The 26,727-nt window shown below is 41.0% G+C and overlaps 1 protein-coding gene across 2 annotated transcripts in view; it reads right to left on the minus strand.

Moving 5' to 3' along the window:
* Positions 1 to 412: 412 nt before the first annotated feature.
* PDE8A (phosphodiesterase 8A) overlaps positions 413 to 26,727 on the minus strand; it is a 136,273-nt gene continuing 109,958 nt past the window's right edge. The window contains exons 9-23 of one of the 2 annotated variants that reach the window (XM_067305929.1): positions 24,577 to 24,665; positions 23,163 to 23,214; positions 23,020 to 23,062; positions 21,987 to 22,064; positions 20,666 to 20,736; positions 19,835 to 19,999; positions 18,020 to 18,068; positions 17,597 to 17,732; positions 14,061 to 14,259; positions 10,148 to 10,365; positions 9,157 to 9,289; positions 3,712 to 3,876; positions 2,642 to 2,771; positions 1,767 to 1,886; positions 413 to 1,684 (exon numbers count right to left, since the gene is read on the minus strand). In XM_067305929.1, the coding sequence (XP_067162030.1) occupies positions 1,780 to 1,886; positions 2,642 to 2,771; positions 3,712 to 3,876; positions 9,157 to 9,289; positions 10,148 to 10,365; positions 14,061 to 14,259; positions 17,597 to 17,732; positions 18,020 to 18,068; positions 19,835 to 19,999; positions 20,666 to 20,736; positions 21,987 to 22,064; positions 23,020 to 23,062; positions 23,163 to 23,214; positions 24,577 to 24,665 (1,635 nt within the window). In that variant the 3' untranslated portion in view covers positions 413 to 1,684; positions 1,767 to 1,779. Of the gene's footprint in view, positions 1,685 to 1,766; positions 1,887 to 2,641; positions 2,772 to 3,711; positions 3,877 to 9,156; positions 9,290 to 10,147; positions 10,366 to 14,060; positions 14,260 to 17,596; positions 17,733 to 18,019; positions 18,069 to 19,834; positions 20,000 to 20,665; positions 20,737 to 21,986; positions 22,065 to 23,019; positions 23,063 to 23,162; positions 23,215 to 24,576; positions 24,666 to 26,727 lie in introns of those variants that run through there. The other variant, XM_067305930.1, reaches the window with a different exon arrangement.

Below are 26,727 nucleotides of genomic sequence, written 5' to 3' on the forward strand. Positions count from 1 at the left end.
CTTCAGAAATGGTTCAAAACGTCCCTTCTCAGGCAGTTGCCTCTGAATTGACATAGCAATTCCTTCTGAGCTCTTGGAGTGCCTTCCTGCCTACCAAAAAGGCCCTTCAGTCCTTCAGCAGAATACAGCATCGCCCTGCTTCTAGCTGTGCCGGGACTTGTCCAAGGGCACAGAAGACATTTTCGATGGTTTGCAAAGGGCAGGCCTCAAACTCAGGGACTTGCTAGCAGTACACCACCTTTCATCACCCTGATGCCAGTCCAAGCCCCCCAGCTCGCCCCTTCTCCAGACAGTAAGCGTCTTAGTTATTTTAAAAAGAATTTCAAGAATCTGTTAGACAGTCTGCAAACTACAAAATAAATATACATTTCACTACAAAATAAATATACATTTCAAATGAAATGGCTAGGACTTTGACACTTCTTAAAATATACATTTTATTATTTTCTGGTGCTTGCTATGAAGGTTTCATTCAAATTGTGAAGGTACACAGCCTTTACAAATTTCTGGAGTTAAAGGTTTTTGTTGTTGTTTTTATGTTCTGTTTCTTTCATGGCAGAGGAAAATACACAGGCTATAAAATGTTGAAATTCATTAGCTGTTTCGTATTACCTCTTCGTATCTGCTGTGGAATGCTTTGTAGAAATACTATATAAAATAAGGCAGACTTTGACAGGGAATTTAATCATAAAATTTCACGGGAGAAAACAAAAAGTTCCAACATATTATTTTCTTTTGTAGCCAAGGGAAGATCAGGTGACCATCACTGGTTTGTGAGAGAACTACTGCAGTTCTGGTGCTCAGACAGTATACATTTCTTGTTTATTTTACTATTCTCAAGTGAGACCTTTTCAATAAAACTTATTTTAATTAACATAAATCAGACAATATTTAAACATACACATCTATCCTTACAGTGCAATAAAAATGTATCATTGTATAGTATTTTATATTTGCATTATGAAAATAAAAGGTCTGTACATCAATTAAACGTATATTAATGAGTATGAATCATGTAAATTTGTAATGCATCTAAAGTTGGCTTTGGCTTTTAAGTATTTATAAATTCATAGAAAATATTGAACATCTAACAAAATAAATAAAACATCATTTTAATCATAGATGCTAACGATCAACCTCAAAAAATCTTGTGTTATTTTTTACATTTGCTACTAAATTTCTTAAAGAGAACTCACTTTCAGTAGTGCTCAGAAGTGAATGATTGCACCTTCTGTGATGTGAAAAAATAGAGTACATCTATTTTTCATAGATCAAAAATTCCTTCATGGAGACTTGCATTTTAAATGTCTGATTGTTCTACGTTACTGTCTTAAGTGCTTATAAAAAGCATGTAGCTTTCCCATAAAAGCTGTGAGTCACTATTAATAGATATTTCTTTTTCACTTGCAGAATTGAGGATTAAGCAAAATCTTCTAGTGACTGTCCTTTTTATGAGGATTCTTCAAGGTCTTCCAGCTTCACATACTGGTATAAAGATAATGCAAAAATATGTTCACTAACAGACCCTCTTCAGTACAAGCACTGCAGCAATCCAGTGTAATTCCACTTGACAGGCTGATTTCATTGGAGTCCACACATGGTAGTTTGAGGGAGTCAACTGCTGACCTCGTGTTCTCTCGAATTTGAAAGTTCCCCCAGCTCATGGGCTAGCCTTACTGTAATACTGAAGAGACCAAAACAAATCTGAAATCACATGAACAAAAGTGAGCTTGAATAAATATGCATCGGGTTAGTAAATTACACACCATGGCCTAATTGCTATTCTGGTGGTGGTCGAAGGCTCCGCAGCTTCCTTTCATCTAGTCCTTTCCAGTATTTAAAGTTATTATCCAGATGCTGCATCAAATTTGGCAGGTCTGCAAATGCTAGGGAAGAAAGGGCAAAGTGTATTTAGTTTGCAGAATTGAAACAGTCACATGATTCTGCCTGCTTAAATATCACTTGAAATGTCTGGGCAACTGTGTTAAGTAGGAATGCTTAAATCTGTCATACTGATAGTTGAGAACGGTTCTGGCTTTACAGCTCTCATCACTCATGCATCTTCCCAGGCTACAGAGAACAGTTCTCTGAGTCTATTTAATACTGGTACTGCAAGCACTAGCAAAGGGACCCGGTTTTCCAGGAGAGGCGTAACTAATTATGCTTGTAATTATTCTACTTCACCAAATCTCTGTCACATCTTATGATCTGGCATTCAGGGGAGTCACATTTCTGACCACTTTTACCACAGAGGCAGCACTTGGGAGGAAATAGCTGCTCCCCCAAGCAGTTTCCAGACTGTAGAAATTTGTCTTGCAGAATAACTCACGTTAACATGGACAAAACAACTATGCACAATGTGTTATCAAAGTGAATGTTCTCCATTTAGAGAGAAGCCAGCTTAAAAAAAGTTAAAACATTGCCTGAAACTCATTTATTAAAGAGAAGCCATGAGAATGGTTCATAGCAATATCAAAATACTTCTAAGCTATAATGAAGTATTAGGTGTTCTTGAACTGTAGAAATTTTCCTTTTTCTTCACCTATTTTTTAGGAGTTATAAGAAAATGATTTTATATCACAGTACTTTCAAATGCTTGCAAAATACTTATTGATAGGAAATACAGCAGACTTTTGCTTACCATCCCAGGCATCAAACATATCGGTGATGAAGTAATCAATGAATGATATTTGGGATTTGGGGATGCTACAAGTATTTCTGTCAAAAACTGGCATCACCACAGGTAAAGCTTGTCTCTTTTCTTCATCAGTCTGAAAAGAACAGTCTTGTGATTATTCATCTAAGACACATTCTGTTAATGAGCTTCTTTTAGCAACAGATTTCTTGGCACTGACTGGAGTGTGCAATTGCTAAATAAACAGAGGAACCAGAATAAATCTGAAGAACAAGCAAATAAATCCTAAATACCTGATTGTATAGGTTTCAGCCAAACAGCAGACAGCACAGTGCCTTCCAGTGTTTCCAAACAAAGTGACACATTTATGTTCTGCATGTACACACAAAGCTGGTCCTGAGGTACTTCCCGAGTTGCTGATTTAATTTATGACTGCTTTGGAGTTAAAAGATGCTCCGCCATTCTTAATCTCCAACAGAAGTGGCATTCTGTACACACTAGAGGTGGTGAAATATCTTTTTCATCCTCTTTTCCCCCCTTGAGGTACAAAGGCCCAAATTCAGTATTTGGTCTGTCATCTGTAACAACGACTCTGCCCTGGCCTTCCCCCCGTCTTCCTCAGGCCTTTCTTCAGCGCAGTTTGCTGCAAGACTTACAGCATGTCTCGGAGCGAGCGCTGTTCCCACGCTAGCACTGGAACCTGACGATGCCATTCCTGAGGCATAACCAGCATGTGGGCACGCAGAAGGCTCCCTGCCTCTGCGTCTTGTGACAGCAATGCGTTTGCAGGCAAAACTCAGAAAACTAAAACAGCAAACTGAACAACATGAAAGCTTAAGTTTTTCAAAAACTGCACTGTAGAAGCTGCCAATTTCCTTTTGCATGAAGGCGTCTAGTCTTGCATTGGCATGAATAATATCCCACCATTAAAATAAAAAATTTTGTATTTTCACATTGCATAATGCAGCCTTAAATCTTCTGAGACATAGACAGAGATTGACAGTATAAGCATCCTTCTCTTGCTTTTTAAAGAAATGCTCACCTGGAATTTAAGCAGCCCTTTTTAGCAGCCTTACCTGTGCAAAGTACTCCTCAGAGATGCGTCCAGCCCATTCTATACACTGCTCTAAGGGTCTGCATGGATTGGAAATGTCCGCACACTTTATCAACATGCGTTTGATAAGGATACGGTTTTCGGGAGAGGTGAGAACGTTTTTGACTGACTCTCCATCACCATTATTCTGTAACAGTTGAGAATTAAAAGCAATCCGTTAGCAAGGTCTCTGCACACTTACTCAAAAGCTTTGTGCTTTGGGAATGTTTCTGCAGAGGAACCAGGCCTGCCACTGATGACAGAGTACTTTATGACAAAGTACTTTAAGCTGAACTTACAGGGAAATATGAAGGTTAGCTACAGCTCTGAACTAGCACTGAACTCTCTAGTTTCTGGATTCATTCACTGTCTTTATGACAGATCCCTTGGGCATCTTTGGGCAAGTCACTTAATCCCCCTGTGCCTTATCCGCCTCCTTAAAAGTGTGTTGAGGATCCATTCATCACTGTACACATAGTGATGAGTACTGTTAAGGCAGAAAAAATGTATTTCTCCACTGAAATCCAAAGATTAATGGGCTTTTACATTAAGAGTGGAATATCTGTTAAGAAAAGTGGACTGACCCAAGATGCACAGTCATCTCCTGCACACAAACCTCATCAGCATAAGCATCAATCATTATGGCAGCACTACTGCTATTAGGAGAGTCAGATCCCACACTGCCTCTCAGGCATGCGCCTCCTTTCCCTTCCCCTGGAGCCATGTTAGCCCGTCAGTCTCTGACCTCACTGGGAATTTTGCTTTCTGAGAGTTTATCACTGTTAAAGTGATATATTATGAACATGCTTCAGAACAGCCTCATCTTTTCTCTGCTAGTCTAGAAAAGGTTTCAGCCCACACATGCCCTATATTTGGTTCCCAGGCTGCACATACCAGCATGTGAACAGTACTTAGAGCCAGTACACAGTTAATACAAGTAAAGGTTCCAGTGATCCAGATCAGAGGCTATTTTCTATGGAGTTCTGATGAAAGAAGTTTCCAAAGGATAGGGATTCATGATTAAAATACCTAAAAAATCACCCATAGGGACCTCATTATTACTTGAAACTTTACCTGGATGGGTGCATACAGAGATTTACTACATAGTCTCTTATCTTCTACTTGTATTAGCAACTCTTTGAAGCAAGGAATATACCAGAGTTCTCTAGCACCTACCAAGGCCTTGCTTTATATTTGATGCAGCGAAGAAGTAACAGGAATAATAATAATAATAATAATAATAATAATAATAATGCCACCAGTTGCCGCTGTGCTTTGTATGAAGAGGTAGATACTAGTCAGCTTCTACAAAGAAGCAGAAACAATCTGATCTTTTATTAGGACACACTCTTCATTATGTGGAAGAAAATTCTTTCTCAAGGAAGAAACTGATTATTAATCTAAAAATTATTAGGTGGTAGTTTTCTGGTTCAGAAACACCAGCTCTACAGTTTCCACCAAAATGAGACTCCAGAACCAGTTCTTCTCCGCATTTTTAGATATACAGCAGGGAAAATACAGAGGAAAGAAAGTGAGTTGCATGCATCTCCAATTGCACGGAAGAAACTGATTAGAGATCACTCAGTTAAGACAGCAGATAACATCCTCCTAGGTAAATCACCAGGAATCAAGAAAGGATGTTTACTTCCGTGATCCGTTCAAACCAAGAGCACAGTTCTGGTTGCTGGATGCGGATGTCTTGGGAATAAAATGTGCTAACTGTGCTTAGTCCCAGCATCCTGCTCAGAGTGCAGAGGTGTCTCTGCATGTCAGATGTTGGCTTCCTGTCAGAGGCTTAGGTGACATCATGAAGGGAAATGGGAGGATAAAGGATGCTGGAGCTGGAATGGATTTTTTTCAGTTTATGAAACAAAAGAAGAAAGGAAACAAACAGCAGCTTCTCAGCATGGCTCTTTGAACAAATATGTATAAAAATAATAAATAAAAAAAATAAGTGGAACTGTCCCATTTGGAACACATGGTTGGCAGCTCAGCCTGCAAACATTACACTGAGTCACAGCCATGCCTGGAAAACAGGCCAGGAAACACACTTTGCCGCTACAACCAGATACACAACTGGACTTGAGAGAGGATCTGCCAGTGTTGTTCTGCTAGTAACAAGCACAGTAAATGATTGCTTTTACCCACTCAAACATTATGGGCCATTTAGTGGGAATCTGCTGAACTGGGAAACTCATAACTAAAAGAAAGAAAACATTTTGCTTCCTGATCTGGATAAAAACCTAACCATTGTTCCTAACCATTTTTGAAGACTACTGTAGGTCTAATTACTCCTGCCTTAGTGGCTTGACTAGATAACCTCTTGAGTTGACCACTGCCCTCATCTCTGGGACTCTATGCTGCATCCCCTGTCTTCACAGGTTCTGCAGCTCCTCTTAGTCCTCCTTTCTCCTCACAACACGCATCATTTCCTCCTTGCTTCTGTCAGACATACCCATTTCTCATTCTCCTTTCCTCCTCCATCTAGTCCCTTTTCGCTCCTTTCTTTTCTGGCTGGAGAATCAGTCCTTCAGTGTGCCTACGTGCCAGACTACCCTGCGGGGTGAGCAGGGATGTGGTGTGGTAGTGCTGGAATGAGTAAAGGAGCTGCTGTCAAACAGCTCCTTCCCCTACAGACCACTGCAGGCAGACAGAGGAGTGCCTAGCTTTGCCGGGCTAGCTCAGTTGCTTAAGTCTACCAAGATTAACTCCCCCTTCTTGTTTTCTTGTTATTACAGTCAAGAAATTGAGCAGAACTGTTTAGCCTCACAATTTTCCATCCATTTTGCCAGCCTTATGTTTCCATTAAAATCTCCTGAAACAAAAAATGTCCATCAGGCATTCAAATAAGTGTATTATTGTGTTATTTCTTAATTTTTTTCTCAAGCAAAATCTGGTCCTGGAAAACAAAAACACTCCATGATTATGAATTAATACAAATACACGTTTTGAAAAAAGATAAATCTAAAATGAAAAAGTCCGATCATCTACAGCTATGCTTGTAGGCTAGCCTGGAGGCTGACACTTCATATTAAAAGATCTTGTTTAATACTGTTCATAACTGCCAATTTAAATTGTTTGGTTGAAGTTTCCCCACCAGGTGTCCACCTCAGGCAAAGATTTTTTTTTCCGTGAAAATTGCAGTTAAAAATATTTTGGTGGCTTCTAAATACAAGGTTAGGGGAAATAAGCTGTTCATGCTGATAGTAAAAAATATTGCCCTTTCTTTCTTTTCTAATACCTTCACACCTTCATGAGTGAGGACCTGGAATTTAGTTGGAGGGATAGTTTTGGGGTAAGGCAATCACCATCGCTGTGCAAATCTGCTGGATGAGTTACAAGCTTTGGAAAAAGAAATTTGTGGTTTGTGTAGACTCAGTAGGGATTGCTGGAGCCTGGGATTGACCAGGACTCTCCCTGTAACTGTAGTTCTTGGCTGTGCTGGACCAGGCATTATGCAGGTCCAGGTTTTGTAACTAAGAACAGGGAGCCCATCAAAGCCTGCTGAAAACAGCAGCGTGGAAGAGGAGGTTGCTGCCTGATTTGAATGCAAAAAAGGAGAAGAGAGGGAGTAGAGTGGCTCAAAGAGCCTGGGAGCTGTGAAGGAGACAGAGCAGACTGGCAAGCAAACAGAACGGGGAGAGGGGAGGAAGGCTGAAAAAGGAGGGGGTTGTTGAGTGAGGAAGCGAGTGCTAGAAAAAGGAGGAAGAGACGGAGCCAGTGGGAAGCCAAGGAGCAGAGTGGCAGGGGAGAACTGGAAACAGCAGGACAAGCCAGTGGGCAGTGAAGAGACTCTGAAATCAGAGAAGTGCCTGTGAAAACCAGAATTTGATGATATACTTAAGGCCTGACTGCATCTAATATGTGTGTATAAATGGAGCCTGTAGGCTGAAGAGATGGTGTTAGTTCTGTCATTTACTAAGCTTTGGAAACAACTTTACAATTTAAGCATGTTTTTTGACCAACCTTTCTTTACTGGCAATAGGTAGGAGACCACCTGTAGTAACTCAGGCTTAACTACTAAATCATCCATCTAAGGACAAATGTATACAGAAACTAGTTGTCTCCTCCAGGTTCTGGCAGCAGTGGACAGGCACTTGTTACAAAGTGGAGATGTGTCCTGGGCAGAGAACTTCATAATTATATAAGGTCCAATGCAACACCCACAGAAATTAGTATTAGTCTCTCTGTGACTTTAAGCCACGTTCTGCGATGTGAGGCTGTCTGGGAAAAATACTTCATAGCCGCAGACTTAACAGCCTTTCTCCTAGTTTAGTCAGTAAAACAGTATCCTACTGGGACTTTGGCTTCACATTCACATACTTCTCATTAGCATCACTGGGTGCCAAGAACAAAGCTAATTCTAGCATATGCTCCTATGGACAAAGATATTCTCCATCTAGCTCCAATCTGCTTCTGATGGGTGAGGAATGAGATCTGTGCCTCTCCCACCCTCTGATGACAAAAAGACTGCCCCCCCCCTTACACCCAACATTCAAATATGTGGCTTTCTAAAAACACGGTAAGAAAACACAGAAAACCATTACAGCTCCTACAGGACGTTGCCACCAATGCAAACTTTATTATAACCATTTCTGAAAATCTTCTCTTTGCAAAAACCATTCCAACAAAATTATACACTGCTCTTACTGGCAACAAAACTGCTGGTTGAAGCTGTTATTGAAACTGGTGTGGTTTTTCCAAATGAGTTCCTAACAGGCAATTTCATTGTGTCCATGGGGTTCCAGATGGCTATTGATTATGTCTATATGATACATAATGCCACCAACATCTATTTTAAAGATTAAAAAAGAAAGCAGGCAGAAAACCTATGAATGGTGCCAGGCAGCACTGAAAGCTGAGGTCCCTCACTTACACAGAGTGTGTCATATGGCAGTCAATATACCTGCCCTTAGGCTACGCTACCAGCAGCTCCTGTTTTGAGTGAGGGAGTAATTCAACTTCTGTTCTGAGGCAAATCATGGTCCCTTTGCAGAAATGACCAACAAGAACACTAGGCCTTGCCGCTAGTACCCTCTCCATGGGAGCAACAGGGGTTGCTTACTAAGTAGCCATCAACACTAAAAGGTCTCTGGATCACTAATCATTTTGCTATTGCAGGATTCATGGCATTTTTAACAGGAAAATACATATGCCAAGCTTTTGGTCCCACATACATGGCTGGTTCTCATAAAACATCACAGCACTGCAATATTAATAGGATCCAAGTGACTCCCACCCATCTTCAAAATGTGTGATGACCATGTTAAGCAGAGGGCGTTCAAACCCAGAGGTGAAAGACATTTCTAATCTCTCTTTCTCCATGTTTCTGATGAACTTTCTCAGAATACTATGTAGGAATTTCCTATTGCCAAGGGTTCCCAGGCCCTGCCTAGTCATTTTAGAGAAGACTTGCAGTGTTGCTTACCCCATTTTCTTCTAGCGCTGCCAAGGGTTTATTAATGCTGTTGACAAACTTGTTGACATGCTCAAAGTGCTTTGTCATTTCTGTTGCTAAGACCATGTCAATAATGGCTTGGCGAAGGGTTCGATACTCATTCCTGTTTAAAGAAGGAAACGATTAAGAATGCCAGCTAGTTCACAAAGGGTTGCTTGCTAAACAAGTCTAACAAAAATACTACAGACCATTTGTGTTGTAGAGAGGTGCTGAGGGAAGAAAGAACAGTGAGAAAGGCTGGGGAAGCTGCATCTATCCTGGATAAAGTACCTGTTGGTGTGCAGAGACATATGTGCTAAAGGCGTGACTGGATCTTTAGGAGAAGCAGTGCAAGAGCTGGGCAGAAGCAGAGGCACCAGCTACGCAGCAGGGCTGCCAGGACATGTCACACTGGCATGTTCCCAAGGCTTTTAGCACAGACACTTAAGCAGTGGCTCATGCTCCAGCCAAGTTTTCAGCAATACTTTTCTGCTGTGTTGAGAATGCCAAGGCAATGGTCACATCCTCCCCCTAAATGCTTTTCCAGAGCTGGAAGAAGAGCAACAGGTCCTTGCATTATCCATTGCAACAAGGCATTTAATTTTTTAGTGATGCTCCCTGAGTTTTCCATTCTTCTACCCAGCAAACACCTACCCACTCAGCCACAGCTTGTCCTCTGTGTCCAGTGATACAAAATGATTCTCCTAGACTTGCTAATGTGAGAATTACATTGTAAATTCCTTAGGCAAGGTCTGTCTTTTTATCCACAGGAGAAACCTAAGCTACAGGATGACTCCTAAGCCTCTGCAGGACAGATACAGAGGCACGGTACTGTTTTAGAAGCAAACTTTCACAAGGGCTACATACAATTGTCCACAAGGTACTGCCCTCTTCCAGGATGCTTGTTTGCATTATCTTATGATACACAGAAGAAAGGAAGAAATGTCAGTGGGCAGAAAAGTACCCCAGGTTTTGAGCTTACCTCTCCATGCTTTTAAATATATTGCATTTGTCATCCCGGGTGGTGAGCTGGAAAGCCAGGGCAGCGTGATGGCTCTCCAGCACTGCGGTGTCATTGTAGAGTATTGCTAGCTCACTGCCAGCATTGCACAGGAAAGAATTTGTTCTTCCTGGGTGATCCACATCATGGACTGTGGCAGCAATGAGAGCGGCAACTTCATCAATTGGATCCAAAGTTTGCTGAAAATAGAAGGATGCTTAGTTTTCCTGGCAGACTCATTAGAAACTCTACTCTGTCCATAAAGGTTAAGCCAAGTTCCTGAGGGACAAAAGCCAGAACTCTGGAGATCATTGAGGGTCAGATGTTCTAGACAGAGCAATGGAAAAATCATTATAAGCTTCACTGAACATTGCATGACATTTTTGGCCATTTTGTGCCTGCTGAATTTTGCCTTCGTCACACCTTTGACAAAGTGCATCATATTAAACAGATAGAAAACACCAAACTAGTTTGTGTTTTCTAGCAACACAGAAACCACCTTCACTCAGAATTAGGGTATTTGGCTTGGAAGAAGGACCGATACTGCTAAAAATTATTCTATTTCCATCAGACAACTTCATTTCTTCTGAAAATTTAACGTGTTCTAATCACATTTCATGTATGTGTTGGCTAGGTTTGTGTTTTGTAAAGAATATTTCACATATATCCAGTTCTATAATAATAGTGTCCAGGAGCTACAGCTGTATGAATTCTATGAAGAATTCTTGATGGTTTATATCCACGGAAAAATTACATGACACTGTTCTGTACTTTCTGTACCAGATTCTGGTTCTCTTAGCATGCTGTACTCCATGGTTTATGTCTAGTAATATTTGTCATTGCTTTATATCCAGTTATACTGATCCTATAATGAAATACAGAACTATTTGTCTTTTAAGTTTTTATATTGTAAGTTTTAATACTGTATTAAAAGCATAAAGGAGAAAAAGTACCAAGCATCTCAGAAAACTATTGTATATAGTCGGAAACTAGCCTTTATGTTGTGTTTATGCTGGGCTTTTTGTGAAGGGTCATATACTCAAAACACTTATGTCAAAATTTTAATAACAAAATGAAAGAGAAACAGGAGCAGAGATGTTCCCATTTGGATCTGGAAGCAGGCCAGATATTTTCCATTCTGATTAATTTGAATTTAAGGTCCAAATTCCCAGCTCGGTTTGACAGTAACACTCAGAATGGTCAAACTTGGTAGGTGAATTCATGAAATTAGTGCGGTGAGTTGACTTTGATGGAGCTAGGATATTACTCATTAAGGGTTGTCAGCAGTGTTTGTGGAGAACAAGAAAAGGCAAAGAATATTTCTGCCCTAGGTTCATAGCTAGCATTGTCTGAAAATAGTCTGCTGTGTATTAACATCTTCCTTCTTTCTTTCAGCTGCTGCTCATGGGATTTTGTTTTTGTGGCATGAAGTTAAGAGAGAGAGAGACATTTTAGAGCAGGCTCTCATCTGAGGGGTGCACCATCTCATCTGTGTTTCTTGTACCTTTCTCAGGTAGTATGTTGGCTTATTCAATTCATTTGCAACAACAGTAACAGCCAGATTTTGCCTGAACCTGACATGAGCCGCAGAAGCTGCTCGTGTACTGGCTGTGAAGAACTACTCATTCTCACTGGGGCATGGAGGTGGTTGTCTCCACTCACAGCACTCCAAGGAGGCAAGATGCAGGCACAGCAACCCACCGCTCTGTCCCACACTAGCCAACCAAGAAAGACAACCAAAGCAGGAGGTGATTTGGATCTGAAGGTCATTCTGCTTCCTGAACTCAGGCTGTGCCTGCTGCCACCCTCTCTTTTCAGGGATCAACCTGAATAGAAATTCCAGGATTTGGCCTTAAAAATTAGCTGCCACAGTAATGCAGTGTTATACACTCCTATACAACACCCTGAATACACAACAGAAAATGAATCTTCCTGAAGAAATCTGTGCTGAGTTAATTATGGTTGTGTTGACAGCTGTATGCCCAGAGTACAATAAATCTGTAAAAGTAGGCCTGTAAATACTGCTTATGTTAAATAGACCAGTCCATTGTGCACATTGCTTTCAAAGGTTTGACTAACACTGCAGTGCTGGTGATGTCAAAATACAAATAAAATTTGGAATATTAGCTGTAATATGTAAAACTCCATTACAAATGTCTCATATAAACCAATCAGCACATGCTACCAGTTTAAACAGATGGAAGGACCAGAAAGCCTTGCTTGCATCCTTCCTTATCCATCACAGGATGCATTAAAGCTATATGTATTCTCCTCGTCAAGCAAGGGCTTATGGCTATCTTCAAGAACCAATTTGTCTGTACTAAGAGCAAATGCCCAGGGCTGGGTATGATCATGGCATACTGAGCACTTTGTCTTCTAGCAGGTTAGCAAACCCACTCGGACAAGCTGTCTACAGTCTGGCTGAGAAAGACCTGTGCAGATGGGAAGTGGCCAGAAGCTGGAGACTATCATCTGACCTGTTGGATCACAGCAATGTATCTCAGGCTCCTTTCCTGAGTCTGACATAGCAAACTTTGAAGGGATTTACATTTCCTTTATCTCCAACTCAGGTTAAGGATTTTAACTTTGTCACCTTAAGTCCTACAGCACAGGAGTGGAAATGATTCTGAGAACATTGCTTCACTTTGGGGGCAAGAAACTTTCCCAGACAAGAATTGAGTTCAGTTTACTGAAAATTCCTCAGTGTGAACTTGAGTGGCAGAATCTGGCCTCCTGTATTTAGGTTAAGTTGAACTGTGGATAACAGAAGCAGCTGTGCTGCAACTCTGAGAAGGTAAAGAGAGAATCTTGACCTTTGATATTGCTTCTTCTTCTGTTGCAACACTTTATTTTCCTTTGCCTACAGAGGAATGGAAATAACATTCTGGAAGGGAGGAGGCAGTCATGCTTCTGTGGCATTGAAATGATTCCAGATCTTCTCTGTTTTTCATAGATATTCTTGGGAAGACCAGCTAAACCTCTAGCAAATACAGGATTGAAAATATCCAGTGAAGTTCCTCTCCCACTTGGCATATAATATCTGTGAGTCAGCCACTGGAGAACACACTAATGAGCTGCAGCTCCAGGTTAAGGGACTTACTACAGTTTTAATGAGCTGTCAGAAGCTTGTTTACAGTCACAAATGTCTCAGCCAGGTGCCCATCACTAACCCTACCCTTAGACAGGCCAGTTCAGGGTAGGAATTTGTATCCAGAATGCAGTACAGAAATATGTACTGCCACTCTACTACAGAAACATGCAGTCACTGTTTTTACTCTCCTTCTCACAGCCCAGTCTGCCCTCTGGGTGCATGAGAACAAAGGTTGCTCTGATTTATTCTGGTTGTCAGTGGTTCTAATAAACCAATGAGCACTATGGTACACGGAACCTCAACAACTAATCTGTTTCAATGCTCTCCTCCAATGCAGTCTCTCTAAGCCTCAGGGTATCTCCTCCACTGGGTGATAGCTTTGGGAGCACCAAACCTACTTTATGGCCTACATTGTCCTGGGAGTATTATGCAAAACAACCATCACACAGTGGAAGAGATGGCCATTTATTAGTCTAAATCTGTATCTGAGGGGACCCTTACAAAAATAATTGTGTCATTAGTTGGCCCATCTCAGTAAGTTTAACTATACCAGAAAGTTTTTTTTTAAAAGGAGGATTTCATTCTCCCATAGCTCAATTCCAATAATACTAGTATCTGTCATTCCACATATGCTATAAGACAAATCCTAGAAGTCATGTAAAGCAGCGTAGTTCTTTGACCTTACGGTTGCCACACTGGTTGGCACTAGGTAGACATTTGGTCCTTGGTTTCTTTTCTAAGAGATCTTTCTTTGATCCCACCTGTACTTCCCACCCACACTGTTTCATATAAACATAGGCTCACCTTTACTCTTTCTTTAGACAAGAAATAAGCAGTGGCATGTAGCACATCAGCAGAATGCGTAGAGTTATGGTAGGAGTTGGAGGAATGGTAGTTAGCTTCAATAACTTGTAACCACGACCTCAGAGTTGATTCTGAACAGTTTAGGAATTCACAGATTCCAAAGCGAGCAAATATTTTGAGACCCAGATAAACCAAAGGCCTGCAGAGAAAAATAAACACAAACTTTAAAACAAATGAGGTTGAAAGAATACTAGATACTGTAAATAGTATGAATCTATACAGCATTTTTAACTAATAGCATGTCAGATTAGGTATAGGGATTTAATTGCTACAGAATTACAGTCCAAATCTGTGGAAAACTCTATCTAACTACAACATGCGAGCAGTCAGAATCTGCTAGTTCCTGATCCTTCCAGGAATACTAAACAGGCTCTATATTGCTGATATACTACATGTAGCAGCATTTTGGGATCTGGGGAGTCTACTTTGGGTAAATGTAGACTGCAGTCAAAATGAGATAAATTAGCATGTACTGAACACTCTGTGTGAGTGGAGGGAGGTGATCTCCCTGCTGCTGCCACAGTTTCCCAAACTAGCTTGTTTACAGCTAACTGGAGTATATCTATACTATATAATGCTGCAATCACTATTCTTTCTGCACTGCAGACCTGCTCCATTTCTTTCCCTTCTCCCACTTACCGGCTTCCATTGTTCATTGACTTTGCTTGCAACAGAGGATGGGAGCTGTCTCCATGCTCACTGTGCAGGGAGAAGGAGAGTCACTCCCTAAAACCTTCAGTTATACACACATTCTTCAACTACCTTACTGCTGCCATTTCAGTGCTGCAACTGCACCAGATGGAGCACACCAGGAGCTGAGGGGTTGCTGATGCACATTTTGCTTATATCAAAATTCTCACTCCTGCTAACCCTGATGGTGTTGCCACATCGGCAGTGCAATGGAGGTAATTTGGAAGCAAGTGAAAACTAGTGCTGACCAGGCCTGAGTATAGCATGTATAGAAGGGCTATATGCAGCCAAATGGACCTTCAGGCTGACCCAGGAGAAGACCAGTGTCTCCAAAGGTAGCCAACACACTGTATTCCAGTACTATTGCTTCTTGCAGGCCAAACTGCACTACTTAAAACCACAGAATCACAGAATCACAGAATGGCTGAGGTTGGAAAGGACCTCGAGATCATCTAGTCCAACCACCCTGCTCAAGCAGGGTCACCTAGAGCACATTGCACAGGATCACGTCCAGGCGGGTTTTGAATATCTCCAGAAATAGAGACTCCACAACCTCTCTGGGCAACCTGTTCCAGTGCTCTGTCACCCTCACAGTGAAGAAGTTTTTCCTCATGTTCAGATGGAACTTCCTGCATTTCAGTTTGTGCCCGTTGCCTCGCATCCTGTTGCTGGGCACCACTGAAAAGAGTCTGGCTCCATCCTCTTGACACCCTCCCTTAAGATACTTGTACACATTAATAAAATCTCCTCTCAGCCTTCTCTTCTCTAGGCTAAACAGGCCCAGCTCTCTCAGCCTTTCCTTATATGACAGATGCTCCAGTCCCCTAATCATCAACCAGATGACTGGACGTTGAATGAGGATCAGAACAGCAGTACAGAATATTTCTAATGTGAGAGCTGTGAATGTGCAACACATTTAATAAAGCAAAAGAAAAAAAAATCAATTTTAAGTCCACTAGCTTTTGCTTGAACCCAGTTAACACTGCTGTTTTCTTGTCCAATACATTTTTGCTTAAGAAGAACAGGTATAGTGGTCAATATTTTCAAATGTGGATTCCTAAAAATGGATCGAAAACCCATATTTAGGCATGTCAGTTTGCTGCTTGATTCCAGATGTGTCAAGCACTCAGATTTCCAGCTACACCTCATGGGGCTACCTGAGGTTGTACAGAGTTGGATGTACAACTTTAGGCAAAAATACTCAACAATCCTATATCATATGTACTAGCAGTATAACACAGTACCGTGGAGACTCTGAATGCTAGAGTGTTAACACCACATAGCACTACCAGACAAAGGTCTCTCCAGGTTTCTGTGTCAGGGAACTGTCATATCTCCTGCACTAAGCTTAGATTTAACGAATTATCTTGGCTTTGCTACCATATGTCTGCTTGGACTAGAAATAAATACTAATAACATATTCATAGTTGTGATTCATGGAGGATCACTTTAATTCCTTTAATAAATGAATTGCCTTTATTTAAACACAGCAGGAATCAATCCTAATTATAATATCTTTAATAAGAGGATTGGTAACAAAATAACTCCTTTGTCCCTCTGTGGTCTCTCCAAATCAATAAGAACAGAGAAACCTATCTGGTGATCTCATGCATGTTGGCTGGGATAATTAATTCTTAAGTTATTGCAATGTGCGTATTAAATGTTACAAATCATACTTTTTTTAATTACTGTATCTATAGCACTTCATTAGCAATGGGAATGTAGCAAAGGAAAAAATAAAGGGATCGAATGTAAATTTCTTCACTTACAATAAAATCTAAAATTATATCACTTAAGGAAGAATAAAAATCTGAATGTTTTGGCTCATAAAACCAAGATCTAAAATAGAAATGAATATGTGTTAATTAAATGCCATGATAACTTGCTCAGACAAAGTTTTTGAATATCTTTCCAAGCTCTTACGGATCTGGGATTTTGATGAGGGATTAAGATAGTCCATTCGTTGCAGGATCTAGCCTCCAAATTACAATCTCATACAAGCTTTAGCATTAAATAAGAAACTAGACCCAAAGGAGAATTTTTGATAGGCACCAGCAAATAAAACCAAAGATTTAAAGAGAAAGATCAATTTACAGTCTTAGTGGTAGAATTTGCTACTAATGAAGTATAGTCTATCAAAACTACTGATCTGATTTTGAAAACTGCAATGAAAATTGTTACACTTTACTTTTAAACAGTAAATATTCTTCAGTTAATCTTATACATAAAATGTAGCCTTCTGAGATTTAGAATAAAGATATTCCTCCAATCACAGAGAAAGGCAATGATAATTCTGCCAAAAAGCTGTATTTGAACATTTAAGAATAAAAATTACTCTATAATATGGAGAGAAGTAAAGTGTGATCTACACAGCTGATCAGATTAATACCAACATGTTGACTCTGTGCATAGTTGGACATGATTTGAACTTGGATCGCCACAAATTTGATTTGTATAAGTTTTTGATTATCAAGAACAGAAAAGAAAGGCTTTTAAAATTATGTTGCTTTGTTATTATACCATATCAAAGATATTTAGTCTTCATTGGCATCTACTGGAAATCAGCAGAAAATAGTGTGTGATGAAACAGAAGGTATTTAGTGGGTTCATACACAAGTAGAAATGACAACAAAGATATGACATTGAGAGAATTTCAGACACTTTCCTTTGAAAATAAATGTAATTCCAATTTGAAAAACAGATGTAGAGAAATTAGAGCTGATTACAGGATGACATTTAAGTCAATTTGCAGCAACTTTAATTCATGGGCCTTCCAGTTTACTGACCTTTTATGGGTGGCAGCCTCAAGTTCAAAGATATCAAAATCCCAGTGTTCTTCATTTTCCATTGCCTGTGTTATCCGTGGGGGTATGTCATTGAGGGAGATTGGAGAGATCAAACTGCCAGCAACCTGATGAGTTTCTGTTGAGGAATATATTTGCAGATCACTATTAATAACCCTGAGGTACACTTTTACTAAATGTACATGTTTTCTTTTCTGTAATCATGCCTGGCAACTCTTATTTCTGTAAAGCGCAGTAATGCTGTAGAACAATACTTAAATAAATAATGTTTATTTAAAATAAATAATGTTTATTTAAAAATAAACAATGTTTATTAAAAAATAAGAACAGCTGATCACACTTTCCATGTTTCTTAAAATTTTTATCACCTTTTAACATCTTAGTAACTGCCAAATTAAAACTTACGTTTTGCTGACAATATGTATTCGTTCCCTGATAATCGTCGTAAACCATCCTGTTCAATAAAAGGTGAGAGTTAAATGCAGGGTATTGTAAAAAAGATCTATAAGAAGATGATTGAAAGTAGTAGCACTATGACTTTACTGAAACCTGATTAACTGTCACAGTCATCAAAGCTGCCTCACCTTTATTTGTGTGCACTCTATTAAGATTTGCCTGTTTTAATTGTACTTCAAAATGGATGAGAAACTGCAAGATACGGGATACAACATAAACTCAGATAGGTACAAACTGGAATTTCTCAGGTGCAGATTAAGGTCTGGAATTACAGCCTCACATCTGCCTTTGTTTGGTCAACACAGACACTGGGTCTGGGTGTGTGCCAAAAACCAGGCACTATATGTCTGCTCACTTCCCATCAACAACGGTAGCTGGGTGGTGGCAGGGAATGGATGGAGACATGCTTGTACTCTCCTCCCCCCTGTATTGGCAGACCAGGTCACCTCAGCAGTACAAGGAGCTTGTGATTTGTTGCTGGGATTGCAGAGCAACAAATTACCAAATTACTCTGGGGCCTCCCTTCTATCAAAGAAGAACGTATGCTTGTGTATTCTCCAACTCGGTGCCTCCTAGGCTTAATTCTGGCACAACGCCTGGATGCGCAGACTGAGCCTAAGGATTAAAACTAACAGAATGCTACATTTAATATTTACCTTTCAATTCATAATTCTAAAAGCTGTGGCCCAAATCTTGCTTGCTTTTTTGATGTCCACACTGTTAGTTACTATACATTAATATTAGTCCATGATGTAAAAAAACAGTTATTAAAAAAAATATATCATTCTCAATGCATTCTTCTAACTTGCCAACAATGTTCTGTGGCCAAAGCACAGCAGAGGTAAATGTGGATGCTGTATCGGAATCATCATGAAATGATATTAGCCCAGAGACATCTCTGAAATCTCATCTCTAAGACATCTTATGAGCCTTTGCATCCAACACATTGTCAATTTTTTTTTCCTGAGGTAGCCTTTTAGATGTAACCTGCTACTAATAGGCACAAATATCCCTAAGGCACAGGTAACATTCATCCAAGTTCATCTAGTTATCATCAGAACAGCCAGACTCCAGACTTTGAAGGTTTAGGTTCAGTTCTTTGCTTTGCTACGTGCCCTTTGTTCAACTTTGGATGTATCACTTCTTTTTTCAATGTCTCTGTTCCTCTTTTAAAAATGTAATAACATAATACATGCTTTCTTCAGTCTTTTTCTTGTCTTGTTTATTTAAATAATAAGTTCTGTGGAGCATGATTGTGTCTTAATATGTGGACATTCATGTTCCTAGCTGAAAGGACTCTGCCCTTTCTAGTCTCCAAATACTAATATCATCCAAAGAAGTAACAACAAAAGTATATTTTGCATTCTTTTGAAAATGCATTCTTTTTATACACTGAAAAGCCCCAACACATGCCATTCTAACACTAATTAATGAATATAAATATCTAGCTGTCTTTTTTTCTTCCTCTCCCATCTATACCACTCTGAAATGAATCATATTGAAAAAAGAAGTGCATTTCCTTCCCCGTTCTAGTGAAAATAAAGCTGCAAGTGGACTGGCCAATTCCTCCCATTTTCAGAGACATTTTAATAGCACGGAGGGAAAAAAAAAAAAACAAAAAGAGGTATGTAGTTTTTAATGAAAATTTGGCATTTTAGATGCAAAGCTTATGTCAGATGATACAGACCAGGTAACTGGGAAAACCTTACCACTATCAGGCAATGGAATATTAATCAATAGCTGTTTGTGGCAGTATGTACTTACTGTCATTAACCCTCCAACGAGGTCACTTGTATGTGGATCCTCATCTTTTGTCCCCAGTTGTGGAGAGTACAACTCAGTGGTTCTTAAAATCTCCAAAACTCGGTCTAAAGCTTCTGCAACCGGAATAGGACTGCTTTCTTGTGCAGCATTGATGATGTTTATTACCTAGGTTAACATCAGACACGTTTTGAATTAGAAGTGATTATAAGTGATTTAAGAAAGGACAGAGACTTTAATCAGCTATTATGGAAAACCCATAGCAACTGAATGAGATCTGCAACTTTAACTCATGTGTGGAAGAATCAAAGTGAAACCTCTAAAGGCACATTAATAAAGCACTGATGTTTGCTACTGACTTTAGGAACAGGATCATGGCCTTAAAGACAGTAATTCTATTAGTTACTTTTCTGTTTGAGGCACAGCCTCAAAATGTCTCCGGATGGATTTAGTATAACCTTCTTCCATATTCCTCTGTCAGTTTATTAAAGAGCTGACTTTTGCCATACCCTTGCATGGTTTCAGAAAACAGCTTGCGATGCGTAAGTAAAGAAGAAGAGCTCTAATCCTGTCTTTCACACAGGCAGGGGTCCTTAAAAGGGGTTGTGCAATGGCTGACCACAGGGAGGGCACTCTGCTAAGCAGGCCTGGGAGAACAGGGCCCAGAGCATCTGTTTTTTTGGAGTTCCACCAGTGGGCAGGTGGAATGGGGGAAGAAGCTGCACTAAAGCGCAGCACTGCCTTGCTCTTCAAGTCTGGATGCAGTACTGGAAGTCATGCAACAGCGTTCCAGCACAGCAGGGCTGACAACGGCTAGCAACAGTCGCGCATTACCTTGGTGATAGGTGCTTCAATAGTCATGGAATGTATCCTGGCCATAGAAGAGTGCCGCCGTTGTGAGCTGCCTGTGGGGAAAACAAAGCAGAATCAGTATCCTGATTTCAACAACAAGGCACAACATAAGGAGTCAGCCAAGAACTGTGGATTAATTTTCTGAACTGCATACACTGTTGTGCCCCTCAGAGGTGATATATTGCAGAACGTATACACATGCTTGTTATGCCAGGAACACACAGGTGCAAAGAGATGCTTGCTGAACCATTGTTATCCCAGAATAGAGATAAGTAGCTGTAATAGCCTGGCAAAATCATGGTATTGTTTTTGTATTTGAAATAAATAAAATATTTAATGAAATATTCATGTAAAGACTATGCAGGGGTGTGTGGGTGTGTGTGTATGTATGTGTATGTGTGTGTAAACTGGCAGGCACATGTACATAACAATTACACTTAGGTTTTTATATGATACATACAATTTTGCTAGCTGATGCACCAACATGACAAGTCATAATGAGTCAGCTTCCAAGCTGAGGTAAATCAGTGAAGATCCTTTGAAGTGAAGATAGCTATGCCAAATTAAAACAGCAGAGGTTCTGGCCTATTATTCATTGGAAATTGAAAAACGAACAACATTTTATATCAGTTAGCAATTTAGTTTCCATACAGAAAAGGCCAAAATGGGATTTTTCTGAACAGTTATGTTGTGTTACCTATAAAATTCAGACACATTTCTGTTACTCTTTGTGCTGAGCATCTCTTAAGAAAAAGAATCAATGCTATTTTTGTCATATTTGGGCATGATTGTATTCTCACTGCTACAGACCTACTTCCATGTTTCACCAGTGCCTGCTGCCTAGATGGTACTGATGTATGCTTTAACAAAACCATGTAAGTATTGGCAAAAGTTTCCAATATGTGACTCATCTATCAAGTTTGGGATGATATAATCAAGCACAATACAACACAGTGAAAAGAAAACAACAGGGTAAGAAAATTAACTTCAGATTTTTATTGAGAAAAGAGGTAAAGAATGTAATATTTTGTTAGGATTAAAGCCTGCCATTTGTACTTGGAAAGTATCTCTGTTGAATCTCATGAAATTACCCATGCAGGATGGTAAATGAACCCTTTCATTCTTCACTGTTTCAAAAAGGGATTCAAAGTTCATGAGAATAAAATGGGGTTGTTCCACAAATGTAAAGTCATTCATGGACTGGTGACTTGAAATTATATCAGCATGTGTGCATGTGATATGTATATATGTACATAAAAATGTATACATATAGAAATCAAAAAAATCTACTTATTTAACATACCATCACTCCCTCGTGAGGTTGTGGATCTGACATCTAGTGATCCTTTCCTCCTGTCTTTGTGTCTGCAAGTCTGAATATCTGGGGAGACAATGATATTGTACAATGACATAACCTCTGCCTAATATGTATGTTAAAGGAATGGAAAGTCAGAGAAAGGCTGATAGCAACTGAGTGACATTCACCACAGCACTTCAGCAGATAAGAGCCAGTGAAAGCTCCTTCTGAAATTCTTGCCCACTGATGCTGCCACGAACCCGAACATAATCTCTGGCAAAGCAAACCTAAGTGGCTTTGCAGAGGGGAATTAACAGTGTGGAGGGAAAAGCTCCTCTCTCAACACAGTGCAATTGTAGTTGTGGATACAACTTGTACAACACACCTGAGTTCACTTGAGGAACAACTGCCACAGAGAATCGGTGGCCCAGAGTACACTGCACACCAGCAAACTAGGCAATGTATTCTGGATCCCCTTTAGGCTCCGGCAGGTATAAACTGCACTACCAAGACTACAGTTAACAAGTACCTGCTGCATGGATGGCAAAGATGTCTCAGCTGCAGAGTTGATATGTGGGATAAGGATGAACAGTAGGGTTGGGCATCCTCATTTCCTCCCACAGGCAAATATCCCACAATACAGTTAAAAGCAGTGCAAACATACCTGCCACTAGCTATAGACCAGCCTTGACAACATTCTTAATAGATGGTGTCCTTAATATTTCTAATTTTGTCACAGGGATCCAGCACCTACAACTGAAATGTGACACTGAACCCAGCACAATACAAACTTGGGGCCCTAACACTGCATTTTCAAGATTGGGTTGCTTTGTGTCACTTCTAAAACAAATCATGCAGGGACAGAGAGCTTGCATCTATTTTGCTGACTTCTGAACTGGATTCCTAGTTTATTGCTAACTAAATATTATTTTCGGATTGTCTTGTGCAACCAGTGGTTTTCAGCCAGACCACTAGCAACTGGCTTCATCTTTCCGCAGGCACGTCCTCCACTTCTTATGACAAAAGAGATGTGTCATACCTGTCTGAGATTCAGCCTGAACACGTTCACATGTTTTTTCTGCCTACAAATCAGTATGAGAAATTCAGTTAGTCAGAATTTTCCCATTATTTTGTAATATTTAGGGCTCAAACTAAAGGAAGCATATCACCATTTTCACTTACCTTATTGTTGTCATTGCACAGTCTACTAATTGACACATAGTGTCTAATCTTTCTGTAGGCAAAAAACAATGTGTTAATTCCCATCCAAATCCCAGCTCTGATTCAGTGCTGATATACAAAATGGGGAGTAACAACAAATCAATATAGGACAAACCCTGTTCTGGCAGGAATACTCGATAGGGAATGGAAAAAACCACAGTTCTGCTGCACAGGATGGGGAATACAGAATGGAAGTGGTTTTTTTGCAAAGACTGTTCCTTCCTCTTTCTCCCCATCCCCTTCCCCCCCCCCCCCCCCCCCCCGCTTCTTCAGGGCTACTATAGGATATTTCAGGTATGATATAACTGAGAAATATGCAACAGTGCAAATTCAACAGCCCAAACCTTCTATAGGATTTAGGGATAGAGCAGTTAGACTGCAAACTGCAGTCTTGATTACCAGAAAACTTTCTAAGCCAGCTTCAAATGGGCTTAGATTTCTCCCCAAGCAACAATGTACATAATACATATTGCTCTTACTGGTTTGGCATCTTAAGCTGAAAAGATGTTTTCACTCTACTAATGGAGAGTAGAGAACATGAGTTACTTCCAGGGGATTAAATCAACTTAAAACACCACGCTTCTGCTAATTAAAAACTGATTCCCTCTTTTTAAAGTACATAACAGCATGAAGAAGCTGCATTCAGCCTTTCCTTCATGACAAGACACACCTTTCTAAATGAATGTCTCAGCCAAGGAACATACATTGTAGAGGGAATTCTGGAAGATAATGTGTAGTTCTTTTAATTAATGCACGTGTTGCCTTAGAGGGCTTTGAAACTGTAACTGCATGCAATCTGATCCACTTTCTTTCCTAACGTTGTATGGGAGGCCTTATTATAAATCTACCCATAACTAACGTATACCAGTGGGCTCTAAATGCTCTGTTCAGGGACCAAGTGAAAGCTACACAAAAATCAAGACATGCTTGAATAGGGGGAGATCTTTGCAGATGAATTTTGATGAGGATGAAAGCACATAGTAACCTCATCACAGAAAGACACTTTACAACAGCCTTGAGTAGGTCAGCATTACAGGGGAACAGTGGAGCAGGACGTGGGTTGATATGATGGTGCCCTACACAAGGGACAGAAAGAGAGGGGGAGGCACTTGCACTTCAGTGTATTAGAAGAATAATAGTCACAAGTGAGCACATCTGGCTTCCTTTTTGGAGAGGATTAGCAGAATTCCCTGCAAACAGCATGTAAAGTTGAATTTGCCCCAAGGAATTAAATCCAGAGGTCTGAGTCTCCCTTTGCATAAGTTTTCTTTATACTCAGTAGCAGGATAATCCAATGACTGCTGAAAGCAGTTGAAGTTGAACCAAACTGAGCCTTGAATCAAACGTAAATCACAGCTTTAGCTTTCATACTTACCCTCCCTGTCCGATGACAGGTATTATCTTCACATTTTGCTGTATGCTATCTCCATTTTTCTTTTTCGCATAGTACATTCCTTGCCATTCCTGCAAAAGAAATTCAAGGGAAAAGAAGTTCAAAATGCAATCAACAAACCCAACATGGTTTTCTATACATTCTTCTTCATTTGGCACCCTTGGAAAGGTCAGATAAAAAGAAATAGAAACTGCAGCTTCATATGTTTTTTCATTGAACAGTGCCTTACAACACAAAATCTAAGGTTCACTCTTAAGGGTCTCAAAGACAAGGAACATGTCAGAGGAACGTATGACAAAAAGAAGCAATGCAGTGAAGGTGATGTTGGCTCAGGTGTTACCTTAATCCAATTAGAGATCACTACAGACTTCTTCAGAAATGTCTTCCTGCTAACCTGGCATTTTATTTATAAAACCCAATAATTCAAATTCCAAATAATCCTATAAACAGTAGCAGAAAATTTGAGAAATACGTTGTTGTTCTTACACAGAGTAGTTATCCTTCCAGTTCTAACAAACCTACCAACAAATGAAAGGACACTGGCGCTGGACCTTTGCAGTTGCACCAGCAGTGTTCCCGAGCCTGAAGCTGTGCACGCCACGTGCTTCAGAGAGCCCCGAGTATGGTGGGGTCATCTCCACCAGGCGGGCTGATGGTCCAGCGTGGAAAGGAGGGATTGTGGTAGTTCGGGAAAGGGTTGGGACTGGTTAAACTGTGCTTACCCTCAAATTGCGCCCTTATAACTAGGGGACTAGTTAACTAGGGTTAACTGTTGTGCTGCTGCCGATGCTCGGGGAACTGCCCAGAGGGGCAGGCTGAGAGCGCCCCGACAGTGACAGCCAAGCCTCAGGCGCCACGGGAACATGAGCCCATCCGAACTGGGTATTCACTCCCTGTCCTCTGCCTGGCAGGACCAGGGGTGCTGGGGGACGTGGCAAGAGACCCAGTGAAAGAGCAAGAGCCGGGACCAGCTCCCACCTGGGGCAAGGGCTGTGGAGAGGCTCCGGGAGTGCCGGCAGGCTTGCACAGCGGGGAGAGCGATCCCGTGGCCTGGTCCAGGATGTGCACCACACGGCTGGGACCACCATGCTGGCCAGCCTGCCTTCCCTGACTGCACTGCCTTCCCCGGGACAGGGAGGTCGTGTGAGAAACCGTGACAGGGACCTGCCCAGCTCCGCTCCGGCCCGCACCATCTCCCGCCTTGCTGGGAAGCCATGGCATTCCTTAGCATGAAATACTTCTGCGACTGAAAGTGCTCTGGTATCCGAGCCCATTTACTCGCCACACTGGCAGTTTGGTCTCAAGTCACGACAGGGATCCATCCTGGCATTTTTTAAGCAAGGCAGAGCCTCCCAAAACAGCCACTGGATTCTGCCTCCCGCTGGCTGCCCTCCCCTCTAACAGGGTTCATCATCCTTAGGGACATGGGCCTGAGGACCATGTATGAGTAGAAGATTTTTACAGTATCAGATTTTCACTACCAACATCATTGTATTTTGATAAAATTCACAAATGGAAGGGGAAAAAAGGCAGGATGGGAAGGAATTTCTCATTTTTCAGCAAGAAGTAACTTTTTTCTCTGGGAACGAGACATTTCTAGTGCAGAACACAAATTATTCCAAAGCCTTGTTTTTTCTTTCAGTGAGCCTCAGAAGATGGCTCTTCCGCCTTGTTCAAGCCACGCTTTTAAACGAAATAGTTAAAACAGTAACTGCTGTTATTCAGAGATTTTGAAGCCAGAAGGCACTATCATGGTCTAACACCCCGTCCAACGCCAGTGGCCCGCAGCAGGGCCTGCAGCCGCCAGGCCGGCACAAGCAGAGCTGCCGAGGTGTGGCTGCAGCAAACTCTTCCCCTCCTTAGCTCTTGCTCCCTCCGAATCCCCTCCCCACCTCACTGCTCCTCTCACCATTTACCCCAGCCGGCCTTGCACGCCACAGTCCACGTCCCACAGCCAGAAATGCCTTAACGCTGACTGGCCTCCCCACGTCTCCCCTTGTGTGCGGTGTGCGGTCAGGAGCTGCCTCTCTACGGGGATATTGAGGCGTACTCAGGAAAAGCACGTCTGGGAACCCTACCTAGGTCTCCTTTCGTTTCCGGCAGCAGCGCAGAAGCCAGCGACCTTCCAGCTGA

The sequence above is a fragment of the Apteryx mantelli genome, chromosome 15 (genome assembly GCF_036417845.1).
Source record: "Apteryx mantelli isolate bAptMan1 chromosome 15, bAptMan1.hap1, whole genome shotgun sequence".
NCBI classification, from domain to species: Eukaryota; Metazoa; Chordata; class Aves; order Apterygiformes; family Apterygidae; genus Apteryx; species Apteryx mantelli.